The sequence below is a fragment of the Manacus vitellinus genome, unplaced genomic scaffold (genome assembly GCF_001715985.3).
Source record: "Manacus vitellinus isolate BGI_N305 unplaced genomic scaffold, ASM171598v3 scaffold_8_pilon, whole genome shotgun sequence".
Taxonomy (NCBI): domain Eukaryota; kingdom Metazoa; phylum Chordata; class Aves; order Passeriformes; family Pipridae; genus Manacus; species Manacus vitellinus.
Window position 1 is genome coordinate 9,929,922 of NW_021940864.1, and position 24,464 is coordinate 9,954,385.

Sequence of the window (24,464 nt, forward strand, 5' to 3'; positions counted from 1 at the left end):
AACTCCGCACTGATGGAGCTGGACAAAGGTGAGGCCGCGCGGGCTCGGGGTTGTCGCAGGGCCGGCGTGGGAGCTTGGCGCTGTGCCACTTTGTCCACAGCGAGGGCGGAGGGAGGATCTGGATCTGGAGGTACCTGCGGTAATTCCTGTTGTCTCGCTTAGGCCTCAGGTCTGGAAAACTGGGGGAGCAGTGCGAAGCCGTCGTTCGCTTTCCCAGGCTCTTCCAGAAATATCCCTTCCCTATTCTAATCAATTCGGCGTTCCTAAAGCTGGCTGATGTCTTCAGAGTGGGGTAAGTGCCATCGGTGAGTTTCTCTCCATTCAGATCTCCGGTCGGTAGGACTCGCTCTTGGGGGCAGACTGTGCTCGATTGAAGTTTGCTTTCCCCATCTGTCCTGATTTGAGGATTCCCTTCCTGACTGATATAAGTTCACTGGTGTAAGATCTGCTTCACAGGCACATTCAGATTTGTAATTCATAGAAAGATGAATGGGCACGTGTGCAAATTTTGTCTCTAAGTCATGCAATATTAATAACAAAGCTCAAAGTATAGCTTTTCCATGTGTCTGCTGTCTAAGTGATGTATCTAATGGAATTGGAGCTACTTTGGAATAAGTTACAAAGTTAAATGTTGATGTGAAATCTTCACTGCTGTCTGCAAGAAGGGAAAGAAATTCACTCACACCCGACAGGGGCAATTAAGTTCTCTTGCCTTAGTCTTGGATGTGTTTTTCTAGAAGAATTGGATCCCTAAGTGTGCACAAAAGGGGCATTTGCTTACACCCCTCCTCACTGGTGCCAGCTGGTTCTTTTCCCTGGAACTGGGCCTAAATCTGACACTACCAGAACTAGAAAATAAAACACTAGTGTACTAATAGTCTCTCTTGTATTACATCAGTCTACTCAAACATTTCTGAAGCGTAGACATCTCCTTGTTTTAATTTTCTTTTGGAAGTTGTTTTAAAATAATTTTTTTTTCAAGACCTTGAATTTTTGTTATAAAATAGCCTGACAAAGAAACTTGTGTATTTTTTAATAGGAACAACTTCTTGAGGTTGTGTGTGCTGAAAGTTACTCAACAGAGTGAGAAGCACTTGGAGAAGATCCTAAATGTGGATGAATTTGTCAAAAGAGTTTTCTCGGTAATTCACAGCAATGATCCAGTTGCTCGGGCTATTACACTCCGGTATGTATTACATAAATGATCCTAATTTACTTCATATCTGTAGCTAATTATCATTATACTTGACTGGAACAAGGCCAAGTGCAAGGTGCTGCACCTGAGCCGGGGCAACCACCGGTATCAACACAGGCTGGGGAATGAAGGGGGTGAGAGCAACCCTGCCGAGAAGGACTTGGGGGTGCTGGTGGATGAGAAGCTGGACATGACCCAACAATGTGCACTGACAACCCAGAAACCCAGTCGTGTCCTGGGCTGCATCCAAAGCAGCCTGGCCAGCAGGTTGAGGGAGGGAATGCTGCCCCTCTACTCTGCTCTGGTGAGACTTCACTTTGAGCACTGCACTGCGTCCAGCTGTGGGTTCCCCAGCACAGGAAGGACATTGACCTGTTGGAGAAGGTCCAGAGGAGGCCACCAAGATGATTAGAGGGATGGAGCACCTCCCTAAAAGGAAAGGGTGAGAGAATTGGGGTTGTTCAGCCTGGAGAAGAGAAGGCTTTGGAATGACATATTTGCAGCCTTCTGGTATCTGAAGGGAAACTACAAGACAGATGGTGAGGGACCTTCCACAAGGGTGTCTACGTAGTGATAGAACAAGGAGGAATGGCTTCAAACTGAAAGAATAGATTTATGTTAGATATTAGGAAGAAATTCTTTTCTGGGAGGGTGGTGAGGCACTGGAACACGTTGCCCAGAGAAGCTGTGGATGCCTCATCCCTGGAAGTGTTCAGGGTGAGGTTGGATGGGGCTTTGAGCAAACTGGTCTAGTGGCAGGTGTTCCTGCCCGTGTCAGGTGCACTGGAACCAGATGATCTTTAAGGTCCCTTCCAAACCAAACTGTTCTACGATTATATGAATGAAATATAGAAGGCTTTTGATACATTGCTCATGGAGTTAAAAGCAAAGACATCTGTCTTTAAAGGGGGTGGATGATAAAGATCTGTGATCAGAAGAACAAGGTTATTAATCATGTACGATGGTGAGAATTTTGTGGATGGCTTCAGGTAAAACAGAATTTGTAGTGTTGAAATTTCATGTACTCACAAGAAGAAAACTGAACCTTGTTGTATGGATAACCCAGACAGTAACCATATGCAATATATCATATATTGCCTATGATATATTTAGACCAGGACCAAAAGGAAAGTGCTTCCTTGCATGTCAAAATAATTTTTGTTAACTAGTAACCAAAGCTTATGCGAACTTTGTTATACTTGCACCTGTTTTTTGTTCATCATTGTCCTAGAAGTTTACTGCTTGTTGGTCTGATCAATAACTTCTAAGGAAGTGCTGTTGTATTGTTGATTGCTTTGGACTTCCTAGGAATCAAATGGGAAAACAAATAAAATAAACCTGTCTTTAATGTCATTGTCCTGCTGCTTTGGTGTCTGTGTCTCCAGCACTGTTCAACATCATCATCTTAAGTGCATCTTCCAACCCCTGTGCAGGTGAATGTGAATGTGAAGAGCACTTCTCTTTTTCCCTTTATATTCTTTTTTTCTCTTCATTTAGAACTGTTACTGCTTTCACTGTTGAAAGATGGGGAGACATTAATGGGTTTGATGGATTAGCTTGTATGTCCACTTCTTTTTTCTTTTGATATTTCTTTTGAGATTGTGCTTTCATGCTCTGGTCTCAGAAATCGTTAAATACAATGGGACTGCATGTTTTCTTGTAGTTCCACTGTAGCATTCTAACATATGCTTGCAGTTGTTGGCTGGCATTGAGAGTTATCTTAGCAGACCGATGGAAGTCCCAGGAATCCAGTCTGTTTGAAAAAATACTTAAATTACTAATAAATTCACAGGATGCATCAAGGGAAACATCAAAATGGCTGTTGGTTCAGCAGTTTCAGATTAAAATCTTCTATTGATTTGTTTTTGTCCTCTTTGAATAGTGTCAGTAAGAAAGAACAGGTAGAAAGAAAGATGTGCTAAACCAAAACTTAGTGAAATTTTATTTCTAGATAAGTGTGTGTAAATACTTGCACAGAACTCTTGCTAAAATTACCATCAATGTTACCATCCTGCATTCCTTTTTCTTTTAACTGGATTATGCTAAATATGTCTGAAGGGTATCTTTTCATAACAAAGTATAAATTGACTTGCAACTTTGTTAGCAGTTACACAAAAGGTATTGCACTATTCCTACTAATAACCTTATCCCACATCAGTGAAAGATCTTAGAAACAAATTATGAAAGTCAGATATTTGATTACTTGATCATAGTAACTACTGTAGAAACTTCTCTTTCATAGCTTGTGGTTAAAATTTATGACTGTTCAGACATTTACTTCTGTACTTACTTCTGCAGTCTTAATTAGGGAGAGGGATAGAAAAAGTAGAAATTAAATTAGTAATTCTCTAAATGTGTTTTTATATCACCCTAGACTACCACATTTTTTAATTTATATCTCATAGTGTTCTTTGTGTGTTTCTGAAAATAGCCATCTGTACATTTTAGCATCAAATCTGTTGTATTAATATCAGAGCTTGAATGTAAAAGCATCTCAAAAATGCTTATTCCTGGTGCCATAGTACACTCTTAATTTTAAAAGAATTTTTGGTAAGTTTCTCACTGTACAATTTCAAGATAAGAGGTATCATAATGTAATTAAGTTTTTATCAAACCACTGACATAACCCTCATGACAAAATTTGTCACCATTTAATTATATGCCTACTTTTAGCATTTGCTTGTTTCTGTAATAGGTGTGGAAGAGCACACATACTTATAGAAAAAAATAGTGTTTTAACCAGTCATTTTCCATTTCTATTTGGTTTCATCTCACGTTTCTTCTTGAACATCGTTCTTCCTGATTTTTCTGTGATTTATTTCTGTAGGATGTTGGGCAGCATGGCATCTATTATTCCAGAAAGGAAGAATGCACATCACAGTATTCGTCAGAGTTTGGATTCCCATGATAATGTGGAAGTGGAAGCTGCTATATTTGCTGCTGCCAACTTTTCTGCACAGTCTAAGTAAGATTTTTTTTAATTTCATTAACTCATTCACAAACTTTACTATTTCTTTCTCTAGTGATAACAATGTCATTTATAGCAAAACATTTAATTATGTGCAATAATAGTATTGTAGAGAAACCTGAATACAAGTTTTAACATTAGTTTTTTCAAAAATGGAAAGCTCATAAATATGAAAATTCAAAGTGGAATAGCAGCTTTAATCAAGGATTATTTTACAGAAATTATTTTAGAGACCAAAATGTAGTGCTGCTTGTCATTTTGCCACAACTTTTTCCATTTTATCATTTGATCATCCCCTTGTGCAGAGTTTCTGAAAAGACTTAGGTCTTGACAGGCACTTTTTGGGGAAGGTTTTTATTGTTAAAACACGATGTTCAGTTGATTTTTAAATTTTAGAATTTTCATTACTTAATTTTTGATTTTTCATTTCACCTGGTACTTTCTTTTCTCTACAGGGATTTTGCTGTTGGAATATGTAATAAAATCAGTGAGATGATTCAAGGTACATGTGTATATTGAATGATAAAAGGGAAAAGCTTTAATTTCTCTGAAAATTCTTTATTATTCATATTTACATATTAGATACCAGAATGCTGTTGCCCTTGTACTCAGATAAGTCCAATTTTTAAATTAAATTAGCTAACCAGTAATCTAATGTCTGGCTCTTGTGTCCTCTTAAAATCTAAGTTCTCGAAGCACCTGTTTGGTACAGAATAAAAGCTTATCTACAGTAGGTGAATAAACTTAAATAGACTCTCACAGGTTGCTTCAGATGAGTTGATATGTGTGCTACCTGCACTGAATCAAGGAGCAGCTTTCTCAAACAGCCATAAAAGTGCTTGATGCTGCTGTTGTTACACACCTGTCCCAGAGATGAGCTATTTGAATCCAATGCATGTGTCTGCACAGTCTGCATTCAGCACTGATAGCAATGTAGACATATTGTGTCCCTCAGTACAAGGACTGACGCTCTGCCTGTTTCTTTTCCTTGTTGCAGGTTTGGCCACACCCGTGGATTTGAAGTTGAAGTTGATCCCTATTCTGCAGCACATGCATCATGATGCCAGCTTGGCCTCCAGCTCCCGGCAGCTGCTCCAGCAGCTGGTGACATCCTACCCCTCTACCAAGATGGTCATTGTTACTCTGCACACCTTTACTCTGCTTGCTGCTTCTTCTTTGGTTGACATTCCTAAGCAGGTAATTCTTCCTAATGCATTAAGTACCAAGTTCATTTGAAAAAAATTCAAATTCTAGATGGTTCTGTTTCCAGACAACCCCATCAAATACATTAACCCTTTTTTACAGATCATAACCCGTCCTTCTTTAAATCAACTGAGTTTGAAATCAGCTAGGATCAATCAGCATTCAGAAAAGCAAACACCCTGACTTTCTGAAAACATTTCATTGTGGCTGTAGAAGCCAGGCTTCACTTTTCACTGCTGTATATTGCCTTGTGTTGTGGGGGTGCCTTTTGTCTTTCTTTCATGCAAGCAAATGAATATTTCAGTAGCACAGAATGCATTTAAAATGTATTTCTTGAAGAACTTTGAAAATTTGAATCTGTTGTTTACATTTAGGACTATACACCAAGTAATGGGAAAGCAGTGATGGAAAAGTACAATGCTTTTATGCTCTGGTAATGAGCTTTGTGGATGTGATTTATATAGCAGATCTGAACACAGTGACACTTGAGACTCATCTCACTAATCCTTGTAAAGTAGTCATGAAAGTCTATTTGGTTTATTTCAGTCCTGTACAACTGTGGAAAGCTGGTATCTATTACTGTTAGACTAATAGCATTGATCTGTCTGAAACTTTTGGCAGGGCTCATTTCTGTATTTCAGAGGATGCTTTTCATAGTACCGAATCTCAGTCTACTGAAACAGCATTAGAACACTTAATGTGCTGCTTTTTTTTTTTTCTTTTAAATGGCTGTAAGCATGGAGATTTAGGCTGTATTTCTGCAGCACAGCAGCAGCCAATACTGCTTAAAACTGATGTAGTCATGCTGGGGAGGATCATGCTTTTTCATGTCCTGGCTATTCCATGTTTGTAAATTTGCAGTCAATGATCACAATAAAGGACATGCAGGCAAGTGTTGCTTAAATTGAGATAAATGCTTCAGAGGGTGTGGGTAGGGATTGTTTTTGTTTGGTTGGGGTTTTGGGGGTTGGTTTTGCAACTGCTGACATACAAGGTATGTCTGTCTTGCTATCTGTTAAGTGCAGATTGCACAGATGCCCAAATTAGCATCAAATGCCCAGAATACTGGTTAGCAGCATAATTACAACAGTATAAGGTGTTTACTGAGTTTCTCAGGGATGTTTTATGGTATTTCTGAGCATTGAAACATATCTTGAGGCTTCTCAGGTACACAGGGTTATGTAGAGAAGGGTACATGAACTAAGAGAGCTGGATGGTAAAAAATACCAGACTGCTTTAGCTTGCAGTGGCTTCACAGCCATGTGGCAAGCAATCAGACAGATAGGGCAAGTTAATTTTGGTTGAATATGCTCAACATTTCTTCAAGAGTGCTTTTGGAAAGACTTCCTTCTAGTAGCATATCTCTTAAACAATGAATTTATTTCGTTGTAGATCCAACTTTTGTTGCAGTACTTGAAAAATGACCCCAGGAAGGCTGTGAAGAGGCTTGCGATCCAGGATTTGAAGTTGCTGGCCAACAAGACACCACACACATGGAGCAGAGAAAATATTCAGGTTTATACATTTTTAGGCTAAAGTTAATTATGAAACTTTCCAATTAGTTGTAAGGTTCTTTCTAGAAGAACAATTTGGGAGGTAAAGGAAGGAGGAACATGCATCTCCATATCCTTAAGTTAGGTGCCAAGCAGAGTACAAGTATTAATGAGCAGTTCGTAGAATATCTTTATTGGACAAGTTGACACATAAGGATCAAAATTGAAGTATTAAAGATGAGGAAAGGCATGTGTAATGTAGTAGGCCTTTTTACAGTAAGGAAATAACTTTTCCATCTGACGAACTGATCTGAGGTAATAGACACGAGAGCTGAATGTTTATATTAATCTTAAAATATAGAGTAATTATTAATGCTTTCGTGTAACAGAGTCTCTGGGATTTGTCAAAACCTGTCATCCAGCAAGATATACTTGAAAGGACAAGTGTCATTTTGACTTACTTTCTTAGGATTAATGGCTTATTTTCAATAGTAACCTTGTGACTCCCATAGTATGAATGAGACCCTAGACAGTGTTTATAGTGCACCTGTGCTATTTGGGGAAACTATTGTTATATTGTAGATACTGTCACTGCCTTCTTTCAATCACAGTTGCATGTGAATATTTTTTTCCTCCTTGTCTTTCTCTTTTTCTGGTAGAAATGACTGTAGAAAATAACTTCGGGTTAGATTAATGGAAAAGTAAATATTTCAAGAACTTAATGGCAGAGGGTTACAGCTCTACTTTTTTCTGAGTCATTTTTCTTTGCTTTTGCTACCCTTGGAAGCTACTTTTGTTCTATGTTGTTGGAGCATAAGGCAGCTGGGAGGAAAAACTGTGTTGGTTTTTGTTAACAATCATGTGAGAAATAAGGCATGTTCTGCTTTGCCCTTGATTCTTAGAGATGATGATTTGGAGCGTGCAGAGGTTTTTGTTTAAGTGAACTGTTTTGTTCTTCATACTGTATTAATACCAGAAAAGTATTTTTAAGGAATTGTTTTATGGATTGTTTTATGGGTTCTTTGCAGTCAAAATGCTGCTCTATACCATTATGTCTGGTCAGGAGTAGACATGGATAACATGGCTTTTGTTGTCACGTAGTGTCTTAGAGTAGATGTCCCAATGTTTGAAATGCACAGGGGCAAGTTCCATCGATGTCAGAACTAAACCAGTGGCAGTTTGATATCAGAACTAAACCAGTGGCTAGGTTAAAACAAGACTAATTGTCTGAATTATCTGCTCACTGAATGGCGTGCAGAAATAATAAGAATTTTTCTGCCTTCTGAAGTATAAAGTCAACATTTGAAGTTGGGAAATTTGTTCTCTATATATTTAAATTACTTAGTAATGTTTATAAAACAGGGACTGGAACAAACTCTCCTTTTCTTGTGGCAAGACCTGCTTCTTGTACCTTTTTACCAACAAAAGTTGGTTAGTTTCTTCAGCATTTTGGGTCTGTCAGATGGGAAGCTTGGTCTTTGAGTTGTGGAGACTTCACTAATTGTAGACATCAGCTTTAGAAGCTGCTACTGTAGATGTCTAGAGCAGTCCTTCTGACTGCAGAGGTAACCAGCAGTCTGTGCTCCATCCTGCTAATTCTGTGCTCCTGGCATTCTTCAAAGTTCTGAGAGGGAATCTAATAGCACTGGAGTAAAACATCAGTGCCTTGGGAGACATTGAGACTCATTTTCAACACTAATCATTGTCTCTTCCTCTGTCTGCTGATGCCATACTATTCAATGGATTAACAAAGTACTAACTGGTACAAATTACAGATGTATTTAGAATTTAACCCCTACACCATACATATGCCTGATAAGAACACCACTGAGGTTTTTTTGTTCTGTGAAACTAGTTCTGTGTTGTTGTTTTTCTTTATTCAGTTACTGGATATTATCATTCAGCTTTGACACTCTCTGAGGCAGAATGTACTTATATTTTCCATTTGTATCTCATATTACTGTCCCTCTGTTGACTAAAAAAGCAAGGCACAAAAGTATGATGGCACATTCTACTATAATTGAATTAAAAATAAAATACACTTCAGTATTTTTTTCAAGGAACTTAAGCTGTATTCTGCTGGACACCAGTACTGGTAAAGGAAATGATTTTTGAAACTTTGCTCTTCAGAGGTGTGTGTTTACATAAAACCCTGCAGATTGGTACAAGGCAAAATACTCAGTATGCCTCTAAGACTGGAGAAACTGTCTTAAAATCTTGTGTAGTATTCGATCAATGAGACCTGATAATATTTTTGCCACTGATTTTTAATTAATAAGTGACTTATAATTGATGTTTCATAGCATATAAGAAAGACCCACTGTCACTTTTCTGCAAGCCAGATCCTCAATCTTCTAGAACAGTTGCTTGATTTTAGTATAGTATTTTCTGTAGGAAAATTTTGACTCTCAAAACTTTTCAGAGAAGTGGTACTACATTTTTAATACAGGTTGCTTATGGGACTTCTTATCTCTGTATCTTTTTTCCTGCTGATCTTTAGGCACTCTGTGAATCTGCTCTTCACACTCCTTATGACAGCTTGAAAATGGGCATGTTATCTGTTCTTTCCACATTATCTGGGACCATTGCCATTAAACAATACTTCAGCAGTGCTCCAGGTAAGAAAAGATAGTTATCTTTGGCATTTCTAGTAGATTGGTTTTCTACTAATGATCAGTTGTGTCTAAACACTTTGTAGCATATTCTTAAACTATTTTTGAACTTCAGAATGCTAGATGAGAGTCAGACTGTGTTTATCACATGTAAACTTAAAATAGGATGCTGTATACCCTTGAATAATCATGGTCTCAGATTTTGTTCTGTTTTCTGGGTCCTATAGTATATGAAATGGGTTTTTACCTTTGAGTCTTCAACGTTTCTTCATTTTACGATCAGTGTGTTGCCTCTCAAAAGGCTGACCTGCATTCTGCTTGAGGTGCTTTGAAACCATAGGTTTGCACAGTTCTTGAGTAGCAGGGAGGCTTCATGGTGTGAGGGTGGGCTGGCATGTTATCCAGGTACAGTGAAGCTATGCCACCCTTGTGGCAGTGACCTGCAGCAATATCAGGTGAACCTTTCTGCCTTGTGACAATATTCTGGAGAAATAGAGTAGACATTTAAAAGTGATTCAAGGTATCTTGTTCTTAGAATTATCATCATACTGTTTTCTTTTTTCTTCCTGAAAGCCAGACAGCCCTAATGAGTATTATAAGCCCAACTGCATCAACTGCAGAAATGGGAAAAAAAAAATACATTCTCTTCAGTCATTCTGGCATGTCTGAATAATTAATATGCTCACCAGCTTTTTTAATCAGACATAATATTTTCTCTGAGCCCTGAAAATTTCTCTGAGTCCTGAAACATCAGCCTTTAGACCCAAATGTTCTTTCTTATGCATGTCTAACTGCTGTAGTGTACTTTCATCCTATCATTTAAACATAACAAAAAAATCTGTAGTCAGTATAGTTGTTTCGTAGAAATGTACTTAAAGATCTGTGGTATGTTTATGGACTGTGCAGTTTTGTGTTCTGTTTGCCTTGTCTTTGTTTAGGAACAGCAGCTACAACTGCAAGATCATTTGATTTAGTAAAACTAGCACAGGAGTGCTGTTACCATACTAACCGTGGCATTGCAGCTCATGGTGTGAGAATTCTGACTAATATATCAGCCTCTTGTCAGGACAAAGGTAAGTGAAAGCAAGGACAACAAAGTGGGTCTGTTTACAATCACGCTTATGCACTTAACACTTATTAACTGGTTCTGTCTGTGAACCTGTCTGTAAATCTGTCTGATCCTTCATGCTGGTTAGGGAAAATGGGGACTATAATCTAGTAGAAAATACTCTGTATGATGTTATGAATGATTGAGAAGATTCCATCTTTGTCTAATTAAGAAAAAATTACTGGGCATAGTAGAACTGGTGCTAAATAAATGCTTGTCTTCCCTTTTGCTGTAAGACCAGTGAATTGTTTGTCAACCTTTGAAAACAGTTTGCGCAAAATTCGTTGCAAAAGAATAACAGAGCATTTAGAAGCCTTAGTCCATAGGTTTATGCATACTTTACAAATATCACAGTTGCTGTGACTGCTGAATAGTTACCTGAGGCATGGAATGGCAGATTTGTTTCTAAAGTAAGATAAGGCCCAAGTATTAGGGAGATATTTATCTGTCATGACTGCAACAGCACTGCAAGCATTACACTGACTGGTAAGAAAACAGAATAGAGAACAAGCTAACTCTCCTTTTCTTTCTGTAGATCTTTTGCCTTTGGAGCAAGATGCAGTTTTTGGCTTAGAAGCTCTTCTTGTTCTTTGTAGTCAAGATGACAGTCCAGGAGCTCAAGCAACCTTAAAGGTGACATTACTCTTATCTTCCCCTAGCACAGCTGTAAGCTACAGTAACATCTTGTGTAACAGAGTGGCTGATATGCACCAGGTCCTTTCTGGTGGAAGCCTAACAAACTGGAGGGAAATGAAGATTTTTCTTGTTTGCTCATAATCAGAGTCCAGAGCTCTAGAGAAACTGAGCACAGCTATAATGCACCATCTCTCAGCTCTAGAATAAGTGAATTGTTCTCAGAGGAACAACTGTAATTAAACATGAACAATGGATGGAGGTGTCTCTGGAGGACAAAAGGATCTTGGAGAGAACTTGCTTTATGGGGATGGAGATGCAACGTACATGATCGCAAGGCTTTTATTATTTTTATTTTCCCACTTCAGAAACTGCTGTCAGTTGTTTTTCTAGTTATTTACCTGTAAAGGCTGGTGGTCTGACAAAGACTATAAACATTTCTTGAATATGTGATGTGTTTTTGTGCTGTGAGCTCAGGGACAAAGGCTTGGGCTCTTAGAAAAATCTTACCTTTTGTAGAGTACATGGTTTTGAAAATGCCAGATCTATATTTCTGCAGTCATAGTTGCAGATAAGTAAGCGTGCCTGGCTTTTTTCTTTTTGAGTAGACATCGTGTTTGTTGTACCTGTTGAATTGCAGATCACGTTAACTTGTATGGTGAAGCTGGTCAAGTGCCGTCCTCACCTGAGCCAGTCAGTGGTTGAATCCCTGCTGACGCAGCTGCAGAGTGCCCAGGACAATGCCAGGATTCTCATGTGCCACTGTTTGGCAGCTATTGCCATGCAGCTGCCTGTCCTAGCAGATGGGATCCTAGGAGACCTAATGGACCTCTATAAATTGATTGGACAATCTGCCACAGATAAGAAACAGGAACTTTTGGTAAGGCCTCCCTTGTAGATAAATGTCTGTATAAACAACTGTAGATGAAGTGTATTTAAAAAGGCAGCTAAAACATTTGTTGTGTCCAGGTTGATGTGCCAATCTGTAGCCACTATTTTCAGTTTTGTTTTAACTTTTGACTACATACGTCAGTGTTTAGTGTAGAACTATTTCCTAGATGGAGCTGAACTAAGCAGTGTATTCCATTAGATTTTCCAGCAGGTGGCACTGCTTAGACAAACCTGGCTATTGAAATTATTGGGGTATCTCTAAAACAGTGGTTATAGGCAAAATGGCAGTTAGCTCCATTTATATATATGGTGCTCTGATGCAAAATGACTTAATATATTGTAAGTGAGAAAAATGCTTTCATCACATCTATTTGGAAAAGAATTTGAATTTTAAAAAAGAAATTACAAGCTTTCTGTTAGTTTACTTGGAGCATTTGAAATATCTCAGTTAAAAGGGAGAGTAAAGATTCTTTAAATGAAAGTTACTTTGATCTACAAGAAATACTGGGATGGCTGTAACTACTTAAAAGATTGGACTCAGAAAAATTTTGCAGTTAAAATTTATATGTAATCTTCAATGTAGTTTTGAGTCCAAAATTAAACAGAATTGGCTTTTTTCTTCTTTTCTTTAGTTACTGAAATATAACTTTCTCCCTCACTCCACCACTCTCTATTAGGTTTCTCTTGCCACAGTGATATTTGTTTCCAGTCAGAAAGCTTTGTCCACAGAAATCAAAACTGTTATCAAACAGCAGCTTGAGAATGCCTCCAATGGATGGACAGCCTACAGGATAGCCAGGCAGGCTTCCAGAATGGTAAGTGAAAATATCTGGAGGAAAATGGTTTGTTGTGGTTGGAGGGATGCTATTGATTTCTTTGAATTGGATGAGAAAATAAGGAAAATGGTAGGACTTGGGAGGAGGAAATGAATGGGGGTGGGGAGTAAAAATCACTTTCTCTCTTAATTCCCTGGAAAGCTGATTCAGAAATATGCCATTTAGGACACTGATGCAATCAGAATGGTTTTTCACTTGTGTGTTTGAAGTATTTGAGAAGGAAGTAAGTAATGGCCTGGCGCTTTCTTGAGCACATACCTAATCTGTATTGTCTAACTGTTCTTTAGAAGGTGATACAGGTCATCCTGATGTGTGCTTCTCTTTCTTCAATGTGAAGAAAGGAAGAAAAAGATCCTGTTTCCCTTTTCCCTTCAGTAAATTAGCAACTGGGATTAGAATTACACAGAACCTAGTATGAGATGCTGAGGTGAAAGTAAATTTCAATGTTTGTTTCTCATCTTATTGAATTATCTTGTGTAAATAACTAGTATATACAGGCTGATATTTCCATAAAATAAGATTTGTGCTTTTATTTATTAGGATTGTCACGATCAAAGGATTGAAAAAACTTTGACTGTCCTGTTTTTAAGCTAGTAGTAGTTCTGGAGATGTTACAGTTTTGTTATTTGTATTTGTTTTGTAGAAATCCACAGCCTTCTTTCACATCCCCATTTGGAAACATTCTTCTCGTTACAGGGCAACCATGACATGGCCAGAGAACTGTATCAAAGCCTGCTGACTCAAGTAGCTTCAGAACACTTCTACTTCTGGCTGAACAGCTTGAAGGAGTTCTCCCATGCAGAACAGTGTCTGACAGGTTTGCAGGAAGACAACTACAGCTCAGCACTTTCTTGCATTGCTGAAGCTTTAAAGTCCTATCACAAAGGAATAGCATCACTGACGGTCAGCACACATCTACTGTAGTGGTGATGTTTGTGTGTACTGCAGCATGTGTTTGGTTTCTGTTCTTAAATCTCTGAAAAGTTTTAAAAGATGTATAGCATCTGCCAGACTCTTTTTGAGATGACTGCAGAGAAGTAACGCTGCACCTTCAGAGAAAAGATCCTGTAGCTCAGCCAAGTGTGATTAGCTAGATTTTACTTTGTTTTTCCTTCTTCCCCCCACCCCTCGTTTCCTGCATTGATCAGATCACATGACATGTGACAGATCTCGTTTAAAGTTACAGTACTTAAAATTTTCCACTCTTTGTCTTGGCTGAATAAAAGCTATTCTAATAGTCAAGCCTGGGAATTTGTCTAAATTGGCTTCTATCTTCTCAAAATATAGAGAAGAATTTAATTGTCTTCGTCCCTCCTGTTGAGTTCATGTTGCCTTGTATTTGACAGTGTGATCTTGTGGAATCCTAACAACAAGGCAACACCAATTTAGAAAGAGGAGAGCAGACAATTCATCTTCATCAAATTGGCAGAATTCAGATGGTACCTGCTTTTATGCAAATACTTTTCTGCTTCTCTGAAGCGGTAAAAATACCACATCTGTGAATGTAAACAAAAAAAAGCATTAATGAATAAGGACCTTCAGTTCTTACTGTGAAGTTGCTTCTTAACTAAAGATGATCCAGCTTCACACAATGCTTTATTTCGTATTTTAGTTTCCATGAAGAAATCTTTACAGACAGTTTTCTTTGTGTATCTTCAGTGAAGCTGCTTTTTTTCTCTTTTTTTAGTTACCGGCACTGTCTGGGTCATGACAATTCATATATAAGTGTTTAATAAAGTTCAGATATTACTATTTATTAATAAAATGTCCCTGAATAAGCAGAAAGGACATAAATTTTACACTGTTATCCTCTGAAAGAGCCATTATTCCTGAAGTGTCTGTCTTAAACTGTTGGCTGAGTGAATAAGGCTTTTAATTCAGCATTTCAAGATTTCTCTAGCATGGAGAAGACATTGAGGGGAGGACCTCATCTAATTAGATGTAAATATTTAATACAGGCAGGAAAATAACTTGCTTGAATAAGTCATTCTGTGATTCAGGAATTTAATTACCCTCTCCCTAAAGTTTGGGACTGTTTCTCTGTTGAAGGGTTCCTGTCTTCGTCTCTGCTGACTTCTCTTCCTGCATGCTGCACATAATGCTTTTCTGGGTGGAGTACCTTCCTTTTGAGTGGTTGTGGTCCAGAGGAGAAAGTACAGGTTTTGTAGGGTTAGAGGAGAGAAAATTTGGGTTTATTGCTGGTTGTTGCTGACTTGTTGCATCATTCGGGACAATTTCCCAACCTGCTTGAGTGTATCAGCTGTAAAAGGAGCCACTCGCTGTTTGCATCTGTAGAACTCAAAGGGGAGCAAAGTGCACAGAGTGCATGATAGTCTTGCTGCTGAAGACTTGCTGTCTCTCCCCCCTGACTTCAGATTTACTGTTGCTGCTGTTTCAGTGCAGAGCACAACTCAGCACTGGTGATACCACAAACCAGTGGTGTGTATGATGAATCCTGTGTAGCCGTTCCTCTTTGTAGCTGGAAAACACTGCCAGTAAATCTGTTGCAGATGTTTAGTCAGCACAGTTTTGCAATGATGAAGCATTCAGACAGTGTCTGATCTTGTCGGAAAATTTCTCAATTCCTCCTTGATACACATAAAACTGTCTTGCATTGCTGCATGCAGAATGTTCTTACATCTGACTTAGTGTGCTTGAGGGAAAGTAGTCCCATTACTTTATGGATGAGAGTTGTATGTGGGAGGACAGGGACTTATCATGGAGCATATTGACCTCAGTCCTCATCCATCTTGCTGTGTATTTGCTTGTAGAGCTATCAAAAGGTTTGAATAGGACCTGCTCTTTCTGGCATGGAACATGTGTCTCATTGGAAGCTTTGTGCTTATTTTTCACTGCTGGTAATCTAGAGAAGATACAAAACTTGAACAAAGCATTCATACAGCCATTGGTTAAGTGGCACTAATTCCAAATATGTTGATAGCAAGTGATGGTGTTCAAAGAACTTGGCTGAGCTAAAGAACTCTGTCAGTTTTAAAAAAGAATTGTGACTCATTTATTGCCCATGGCTATATGAGTAGCAGATAAGGTAATTGCAGTATTAATGAGACAAGCTTGTATTTCCATTTACAAGAATCAAGTCCCATTTGTGCTACTAAAAATGTCTGGATTTTCTGATACAAGTACTGGTACTTTACTCTCTTTAAAAGCACGTAGTCTCTGTAGAGCAATTACAGTGCAGTGGACCCTCTTCCACAGAGGGTTTTCTGAAACTACCCCTGCAGAATAAACTGAACGTTTTCAATTCAAAAGGGATTTTTTTTGTGCAAAAGCAAAGTGATAGATAAGAGAGGCTGAGTGGCTCAAGTGATGAAATAATCTTATTTCTCCAGTTGAAATCTAGCTCAATAGTTTAAAGTGGCTGCAGTCAGCTATGTTTCCTCACTTTAATCAGCAGTGGACCAGTTCTCAGATGACGTGATGTTTTGTGAGACACTAGTTAGCTGTTTCTCTGCCAGCAAAGAAATGGTTCTTAGTAAGGTTTTGGGATGGCTTACAACTTCTTGCTTTCAGAAGTGACATGCTGAGAAATAAGAAGCACTGGGGAAGATATGCATGAATTTGACGTACTTTCATTCTCTGAGTAAGAGAAAGTCCCAGTGCTTTGTTTTGCAGATAACTTTCCTCCCCCCCGGCAAAGAAAAAAACGTATTCTTCTCAAAATCCAAGAGTTTAAGAAAAATAAGTAGTGGATTTTTGGCTTAAGTAGTATCAAACCTTGAGTGCTCAAATTTAGCCCCTCCTGGGTGTCCTAAGCTGTCACAGATGCTTCTACAAGTCATATAAGCTCTTAGGGAGCAAAGTTTCACAGAACTGTATTTTCTAAATAATAGTGGCTTGTCTACCCTCCTGGAGTTCTGTTATTTACTGTCCTTAGTTATCCCTGGATCTTGTCTCTTGGCCTTCATCAAATGCAAGGTTCAGGGCTTTCATAGTGTTCCCATCCATTTCACAGTCCAAAAAAATCAAAGGTTATCACCCTTTCCTCTTGCTCTGGGTAACTTTAGCCAATTCTTTCTCTTCTGGCTGATGTAGAGAATCACTTTTTCAGTCCTTGTGTTTCTGTTTGACATCCAGTTCAATGTACTTTCTCTTACAGTAAAGACTATCTGGGCTAATGTCATTTGAAGCCTTATGACTTGGCCTTGGAAAAAGAGGAAATATGTGCCCTAATAGCATTGTAACAGCTTAAGTCACATTTATTACGGGGGGGGATGCTTGCAATATGACTTAGGAATTATGTAACTTCTGTGTCATTTATATTTAGTATGATTTAAATTGAACAAACCTGTTAAATGTAGTTTTAAAAAAAGCTTTTAGAATTTGAACTTTAGGTTTTAGTTGTCTGATGAGACAGTTCAGTGACACTGCAATGTTATTTTATCATTTTTTGCTTTTGACCTAGATTACCAACATTGCTATTACTGTGTTTCAGGCTGCTAGTACTCCACTTAATCCTCTGAGCTTTCAGTGTGGATTTGTGAAACTCAGGATTGACCTTCTGCAAGCTTTTTCTCAACTTATTTGTACCTGCAACAGCCTAAAAACAAGCCCACCACCAGCTATTGCCACAACGATTGCTATGACATCAGGAAATGATCTGCAAAGGTGTGGACGCATCTCTAACCAGGCACGTGTTCTTGTTCCGCTCTCACGCAGTTCTGTTTGGGACTCGGGTACCAATTTTGCTTCTCAGCAGTCATATCTTTCAAAAGAACAAAAAGTAGCAGTGAAGTGTTTTGCTGAGTAGTGGGCCTTGGCTTTCACCTGTAGCTGTAAAAATGCCTGCCCTGTTAATATGACCTGCCTGCAGCGGGTCATACTCTGAAGCTGAGTGTGTGCGCATGTTTTCTCATACGCTCACACGCACAGCTTCCAAGGATGTGCATGTAGTGAGCTGCTCAAACTCGCAGCAAGGCCTTTCACACCTTGTCTTAAACCACCTCAGATACTGTGATTACACTGCAGAAGAATATATATACCTTAGGATCGTACTGCAACTCCTTTTGGTGAGTGTTGGCAACTGCCTCGATACCATGAAAAACACCAAGATGGTTTGCTTCTAAAAAGCATGTAGTCTACAAGAAGGAATCAGTGGGTAGCCTTTGAAAGCTAAAGCAGTTTGATTTACCAGTAGGGAATGGAGGAGGTTGTTACTGGAGTTTTTTTGTTTTGCTTTATTTTTAACCCAAGGAGGGTATGTTGGTGTTCTGTTACAGGAGAAATGTCTGTTTAATGCGTGGATAACAGTCTTGTCATTTTGGTAATTTTCATCTGTGTGAAGAAGCAAGAACTTTATATATTTTGGTGGAGTGTGTTACCTTATTCCTTCAGTGTTGTATGTTATGGTGTACTGGTATTCTTAATATGTGGTGTTTTGTTTGTTTTCCTTTGACTGGTGTTTTTGACTAGTAACATTGTCTCTGTAGATGAAACACTCAATGGAGGAATTCCGAAACTTGGCTACACGGTATGGAGATCTGTATCAGTCATCTTTTGATGCAGACTCTGCAACTCTAAGGAATGTAGAACTGTATCCTTTTAATATCTTATAATTTGTCCACTTGCCTTCTCATGTAGACAGCATGAAGCTTAACAATCGTCTTTTCTGTAGACTGCCACAAAGTCATTTTGAAGCACTTAACAACATAAAAATCATGTACCAGTTGCTTAAACCTATTTGAAAATAAACATTACCACACTATTGTTTGGAATTACTTTATGAACAACTTATTACACAAAAATTGGAGCAGCACAAGACTTGGTAATTTCATAGTTCTTGCTCCATGTTTACTTAACAAGTAATGACTGTAGGATTACTTCACAAAAGCTAGAGAAACAAGGAAAAGTGCCACTAAATACACTGCATTTCTTGTTTTAGGTGCCAACTTTTTAAGCCTTTCAACTCCTTAGTATTAATATCAGACAACAGCAGAGCTGCCTTTTGATTTCACATGCAATAGAAGCTCTGATTTTGGATCCAGAATCTGCAAGGTAGGTTTGATAGTTAACTTCATGCTCCTTTTCTGATTATTTCTAAATCCTTGGAGCTTTAAGCGCTGGAATTGGAAGAATGTTGGGAAAGGTTTCTCAGTAGGCCCTTCTAATTATACTTTGGGCAGGCTTAAGGATCTGTTGCTTCTGTGCTATACCTGGCAGGCTGGGGACTGTGGTTTGAGTTCTGCATTTTGCACTGATTTTGCTCGAGAGCACTATACTGGACTTGTCTTGAATATAGTCTTGCATTAAAGTAAAAAAGACTTTTAATCTCTCCTTTAACCACCTCATTTATCTTGTGTCATCCTGTGTTAGCTCCCCTACCTGTTGCTTGCACTTGTGAGTGCACCTTCGCTTCCTTCACAGTTGTGAAAATATATGCACTAAATTAGTTCAAATTTCTAATGTAAATCCATCACCTCTGATTCTTTTTCTAACAGTGAACTTATGTCCACTAGAAAATCACATTGAAGTACCCATGAATTGAATCACTGTTGTGAACTCCCAGGCTGAGATTAAATGGAAAATACTGTGGATAAAACCTCTTAGTGATTTTGTAAATCACAAAGTGAGCAATAAAAGTGAGCATCCTAAGTGACTGTACTACTCATTATGAATTAAGCGTTGCTTAGAAGGTGTATTAATCAAACTCATATGAAGCTGGGTGTCTAGGAGATGGAATTGTATTCAAGTCGTGAGATTATAAACTTTCAGGTTTAGTCTTAATTCTGACTGGCATTCCTGCTTTTCTTTGTGTTTAAAAATGTTATAAACACTGCAGGCTTAAATAAAAGCCAGGGGAAGTAGGCATGCTGAGTCTGTTAGACCTGTAACTGCTTCAAGTGAGAGAGGGTGGGGACAGAAAGTGGTGGCTAAGCTGTAGTTTAGAAGGGTTTAAATGTAAAGGGCAAGTCTTACAGTGAAAAAAATAATAAAGAAACAGAGTAAACAGTTTGAAAGATATCCCTTAATGGATTTCAAGTTGTAACAGAGGATGGTCTTGTTGGGTCTGTTTGGTAGTGTGCCTTCCAGATTATGATGAGGAAAGTAAGTTAGACACAGTAAAAAGTTTTATTTTTTTAGTTTCCAGGAATATAGCTCAAATGGAACAGCTCATGTTGAAAGTGAATATGAAAGAAGAATGATGTCTGTATTTAATCATGTACTAGAGGAAGTGGAATCCCTCAACAGGAAGTATGCTCCTGTGTCTTACCTGGCAAGTAACAGTTTTATTTTAAATGTATATTCTGTAGGCAAAGGTTCTAAAAACCTGGCAACTTCATATATCTATGGGCATATGGCCAAGAAACCAAAAAGCACACTCAGTTAATTAGCACAACCTCTTACTGGCACAAATGGTCTCTACAAAGACACACTACTTCAAAAATACTTCAAAAATGTTTTTGATAAAACACCTGTAACCTTACTGGTATGATTAAAAATAATCTTTTAAAAATTCTGATACTTAGAGCATAGCAGATGCTGATAAGATAACTGAAAGTACTGTCAACTCTGTCAGACCTCTCACCACACTCACATTCAAACACTGAAGCATGTTCTCTCTGTTCATGTTCTTTGAAGGAATTCTCCCCCTACCACACACAGTGCTGGAGGGTCCAGCACTAGCCTAGCTTTGGCCCCAGAGCTGTTGGTTGTACATTCACAATACTGTGTTTTGTGAATGTATCCTTTCTCTTATCAGTGTAGGTCATCAGAGGACATGACATAAAGTGTGCTTAGTGCAAACAGCCAGGTGATAATGTGCCCATTTACAGGGCTGCAGTGGTTCTGTCTTTTACTGTTAGTGAACATCATAAAACTGAAGTGCATGTTAATGGGAACCAGGTAGTTTATTTATCATGCCTGGCTTCTGTTTGCCTTGTTTCTAAATTCAACAGTCCTTACCAATTCCAAATAGAATTGAAGAATGAGTCCCATAAATGGTAGCAAAGGTAAACCCTGTAAACTTAGTTGTCACTGGCTCTGTACCAAGGCAACTGTGTGGCTTCAGCAGCTTGTGCTGAACACGCTGCTTGTGTTCATCTGAGCCAGAAGGGTGGTATAGTGCAGCAGGGAAAGAAAGTGGTCAAGAGGCTTAAAACTTAATTATTGTATTAAGTTGTGATAGATGCCAGTCTTCTTTGCTTGGAGGGGAGTTTGTGTGTGATGATTTTGTGTACGAGTGTTTCAAGCAGATCCTGCTCTGCTGACTCTAACACTAGGACTGGAAAGATTTGTATTTTTGTTTTTCTTGGCCTCCTTGTTGTTTCCAGAGCAGAATACCTTCTTCATAAAAAGCAGAACATAAACAGGCTGAATGTAATCACTGTCATCATAGTGGCTGTTATTCTGTGACTGTATTAATATATTTCTGGACTTGTAGTGGAAATTACTGCTGTTTCAGTACCTCGAGTGTGTGTCTTTTTCCTATGCTGTGAATGGTATTTTCTTCTCAATTGTTCTGGCTCTGTTTCTTGCAGCATACAGCTTGTCTGTGCAATGCTGTCATTGCCTTGTTGAAGGTGCCCCTTTCATTTCAAAGGTACTTTTTCCAAAAGCTACAGTCTACAAGTATCAAAGTAAGTACTGTTCAAATATGGCCTAAAATTTCTCTTTCCAGAGTCTTTATTTCATGAGAAAAGCCCTACTGAAGGCACAAAGCTTCAGTACTTTAGTGAAGATACTTAACTGCAAATAGCATTTGGGTTTATCTCTTAGGAATAAATTGAATACTACCATGTATGGTCCTTGAGAACCACTAGGCTGGGACTTCAATAAGTAGGATTCAGTTCTTTGGTTGCAAAGCCTTAAAGGCAAAATGTTGCTGGAATTTTTCTTGATTCTGAGTCTGCAAAGCTAAATAATGTTCTGGTCCCAGGAAGGCAGCTTTTCCTTTAAAAAGCAAGGTTTACTATTTTGAAGAAAATTGTGATGTGTATCAGCTGACTGACAAGAATGACTATATATGACTATGGTCATATTTTTTTGTTTTACTTAAGTGCTCGGTTTTTTTGGGGAAAAATGAAAACCTTAAGTTTTTTTATATTTATTCTTATTGGATTTCACTTCTTTGTTCAGCTTAATATACTTACTTGTGGCTGTTTTGGGGGAAGATTTTTTCCACATCTTTTGTGGAAGTATAGTAAATGAAACTGATATAAACACAATATCTGGTATTGCTGCTGATGTTTATTAGTTAATATAATAAAAGGTCTCAGATAATTTGTTTTTCCATTTGCTGGTTTTCTTACGAACCTCTCCTTGGAAATTTTTCTATAAGAAGGTGTCCTGTTTCATCCTTCTATTGTGCTTGCTTTTATGGAGGCTTATAATTACATTTTGGTCTGTTTACTTGTGTTTCAGCTTGCTCTATCCCCATCTCCAAGGAACCCAGCAGAACCTATAGCAGTACAGAACAATCAGCAATTGGCCCTAAAGGTGGAAGGAGTGGTTCAGCATGGATCTAAACCAGGCCTTTTCCGCAAAATCCAATCGGTCTGTCTAAATGTCTCTTCAGTGCTGCAGAGCAAATCTGGACAAGACTATAAGGTATGGATAGAATAGAGCCAGGAGGAGTCTGAAGCTCTTTTGCTGTGTTTTCATGTTCTTTTGTTTGACTCTGGTTAGCAGAATTTTGAGGTTGAAACAAATGGGTGGTTCTGTTATTCTTTCACTCCTGACAGTTGACATTCGAGCACTGGCCAGAGCCAGGCGTAGTGCCTGGAAGGGATCTGGGATTTTCAAATCTGCTATATGCCAATACCATTTTAAAAACAACTTTTCTTCCGAAAAAAGAGGCTTTGTGATGTTCAGAACAAGTCATTAGGCATCTGCTTGAGATCAGGAATACTCAACCTAGGTATATATCATATGGAACTCCACAGGACAAAAAAACCCAGGAGCAGATTATTCTCTACCACATAGTCTCTAGAACTTACTTATCATCATTTTAATGTTCTTTTATTTTGTTTATGGAAATCATGAGGACAGACTGTCCAAATTAAAGAGCATCTAAGGAGATACATATTAAATTTAACTCAACAGTTTTATCGAAGATTGCATGCCTGGAGTTTAGGTTCTGCTGATGTGTGGTATTTGGTGAAAGGCCTGTTCTGGTGGGTTTTGGGGTTGAGTTTTTGGTTGGTTGGTTGGTTGGGGTTTTTTGAGGGGGGGGAAAGGGGAAGGTTTGTTGCTTATGAAAAACAGAACTAGGAAGTGTGTAATGTTTAGCTTGCATTACTCTGTGGAAAACTAGAACCTCTGGTAGAAAAACTTGTTGGCTACCTTGCTTCCGTGAGTAGATATAAAAACTCATCGATGAAAAGGCGTGTCAAGCTGTCTCAAACATGCACTGGTCTAGGAAAATTGAGGACAACATTTTCTCTCTTTTTTTCTTTCTTTCCCTCAAATGGAGAGCAGAAAACTTATTTTTGACAGGTTTATATGAAGTGACATTTTAACCTTCCATCTCTGTTCTCAGATTCCTATTGACAACATGACCAATGAAATGGAGCAGAGGGTGGAGCCACACAACGACTACTTCAGCACTCAGTTTCTGTTAAACTTTGTGATACTTGGCACCCACAACATCACAGTAGAGTCCTCTGTAATAGATTCAAATGGTATTGTCTGGAAAACCGGGCCTAAAACAACTATTTTTGTTAAATCTCTTGAGGATCCATACTCCCAGCAGGTCCGTCTCCAGCAACAGCAAGGACAGCCGCCGTCCCAGCAGCAACAGCAAAGAACTGCATACTCACGATTTTAATCCCCAGAAGTGACTGCTCAGCTGGTATTGCAGTTTTTCTTGGAAATTTTTTTTTTTTTTTTGGAAGACCTACAATTATAACCTTCTCCTAGAAAGCCCCAGATGCCAATTTGTTGCTTTTTAAATTATCTGGGGTAAATTTGAACTCGATTCAGCAGAGGCAGCTGTTCATACTTGGAGTTGTGCTCTTACTATAAGAACTTCTACCTGATCTCTTAACTTCTGTTTACAAACCTGTTCCAGCAGGCTCCACAAACTATGATAGCAGGGGACACTTAAGAGCTTCTTTGACTGTGTACTTTCTGTACTGTCATTTTTTGAAGTACATAGGTTCTAATGTTAGGCTTACAGAACATCAGTAAACACTTTGGCTAGTTATACAGAACTGAGTGTAATACCAAGGTTGTATCTTTTAATGTGAAGGAATAGGCAGGAATATCCAGAGACTTTTATTTCTGACATTTTAATAGCAGCTTCCAGTATTTGGCTGTTGTATGTGTATTATTACAGTTCATCAGCACTACTTAATGCATGCATCTGGAAGAAAAAATTTGTAGCTCACTTCTCATACCCAGTCATTGAAGAGGGAGGAGACTGCTTGAGGAGTTGCTGTCTGGGGAGGTCTGCAAGAGGCAGAGTTTTACAGGTGGGAACAGTGACTGTTTCTGAGATGATAGAGAAAATATTACTACACTGGTTTTAGATTTTCATGCATCTGTATTTCTGAAGCCTTTCATTTTGG

The 24,464-nt window shown here is 38.5% G+C and overlaps 1 protein-coding gene across 1 annotated transcript; it reads left to right on the forward strand.

The window, feature by feature from the left end:
* Window positions 1-3: 3 nt before the first annotated feature.
* On the forward strand, window positions 4-23,778 carry INTS7 (integrator complex subunit 7; the record flags this gene model as incomplete). Its single annotated transcript, XM_018085357.2, has 20 exons — window positions 4-28; window positions 163-292; window positions 1,040-1,186; window positions 4,023-4,160; window positions 4,619-4,665; window positions 5,161-5,360; window positions 6,759-6,881; window positions 9,360-9,477; window positions 10,410-10,544; window positions 11,115-11,212; window positions 11,853-12,092; window positions 12,781-12,918; window positions 13,636-13,842; window positions 17,393-17,587; window positions 18,387-18,490; window positions 18,883-18,951; window positions 20,038-20,170; window positions 21,435-21,533; window positions 22,318-22,503; window positions 23,435-23,778. Coding segments are annotated over 20 exons (2,820 nt in total), but the record flags the coding sequence as incomplete, so codon positions are not given.
* Between the last annotated feature and the right edge of the window lie 686 nt (window positions 23,779-24,464).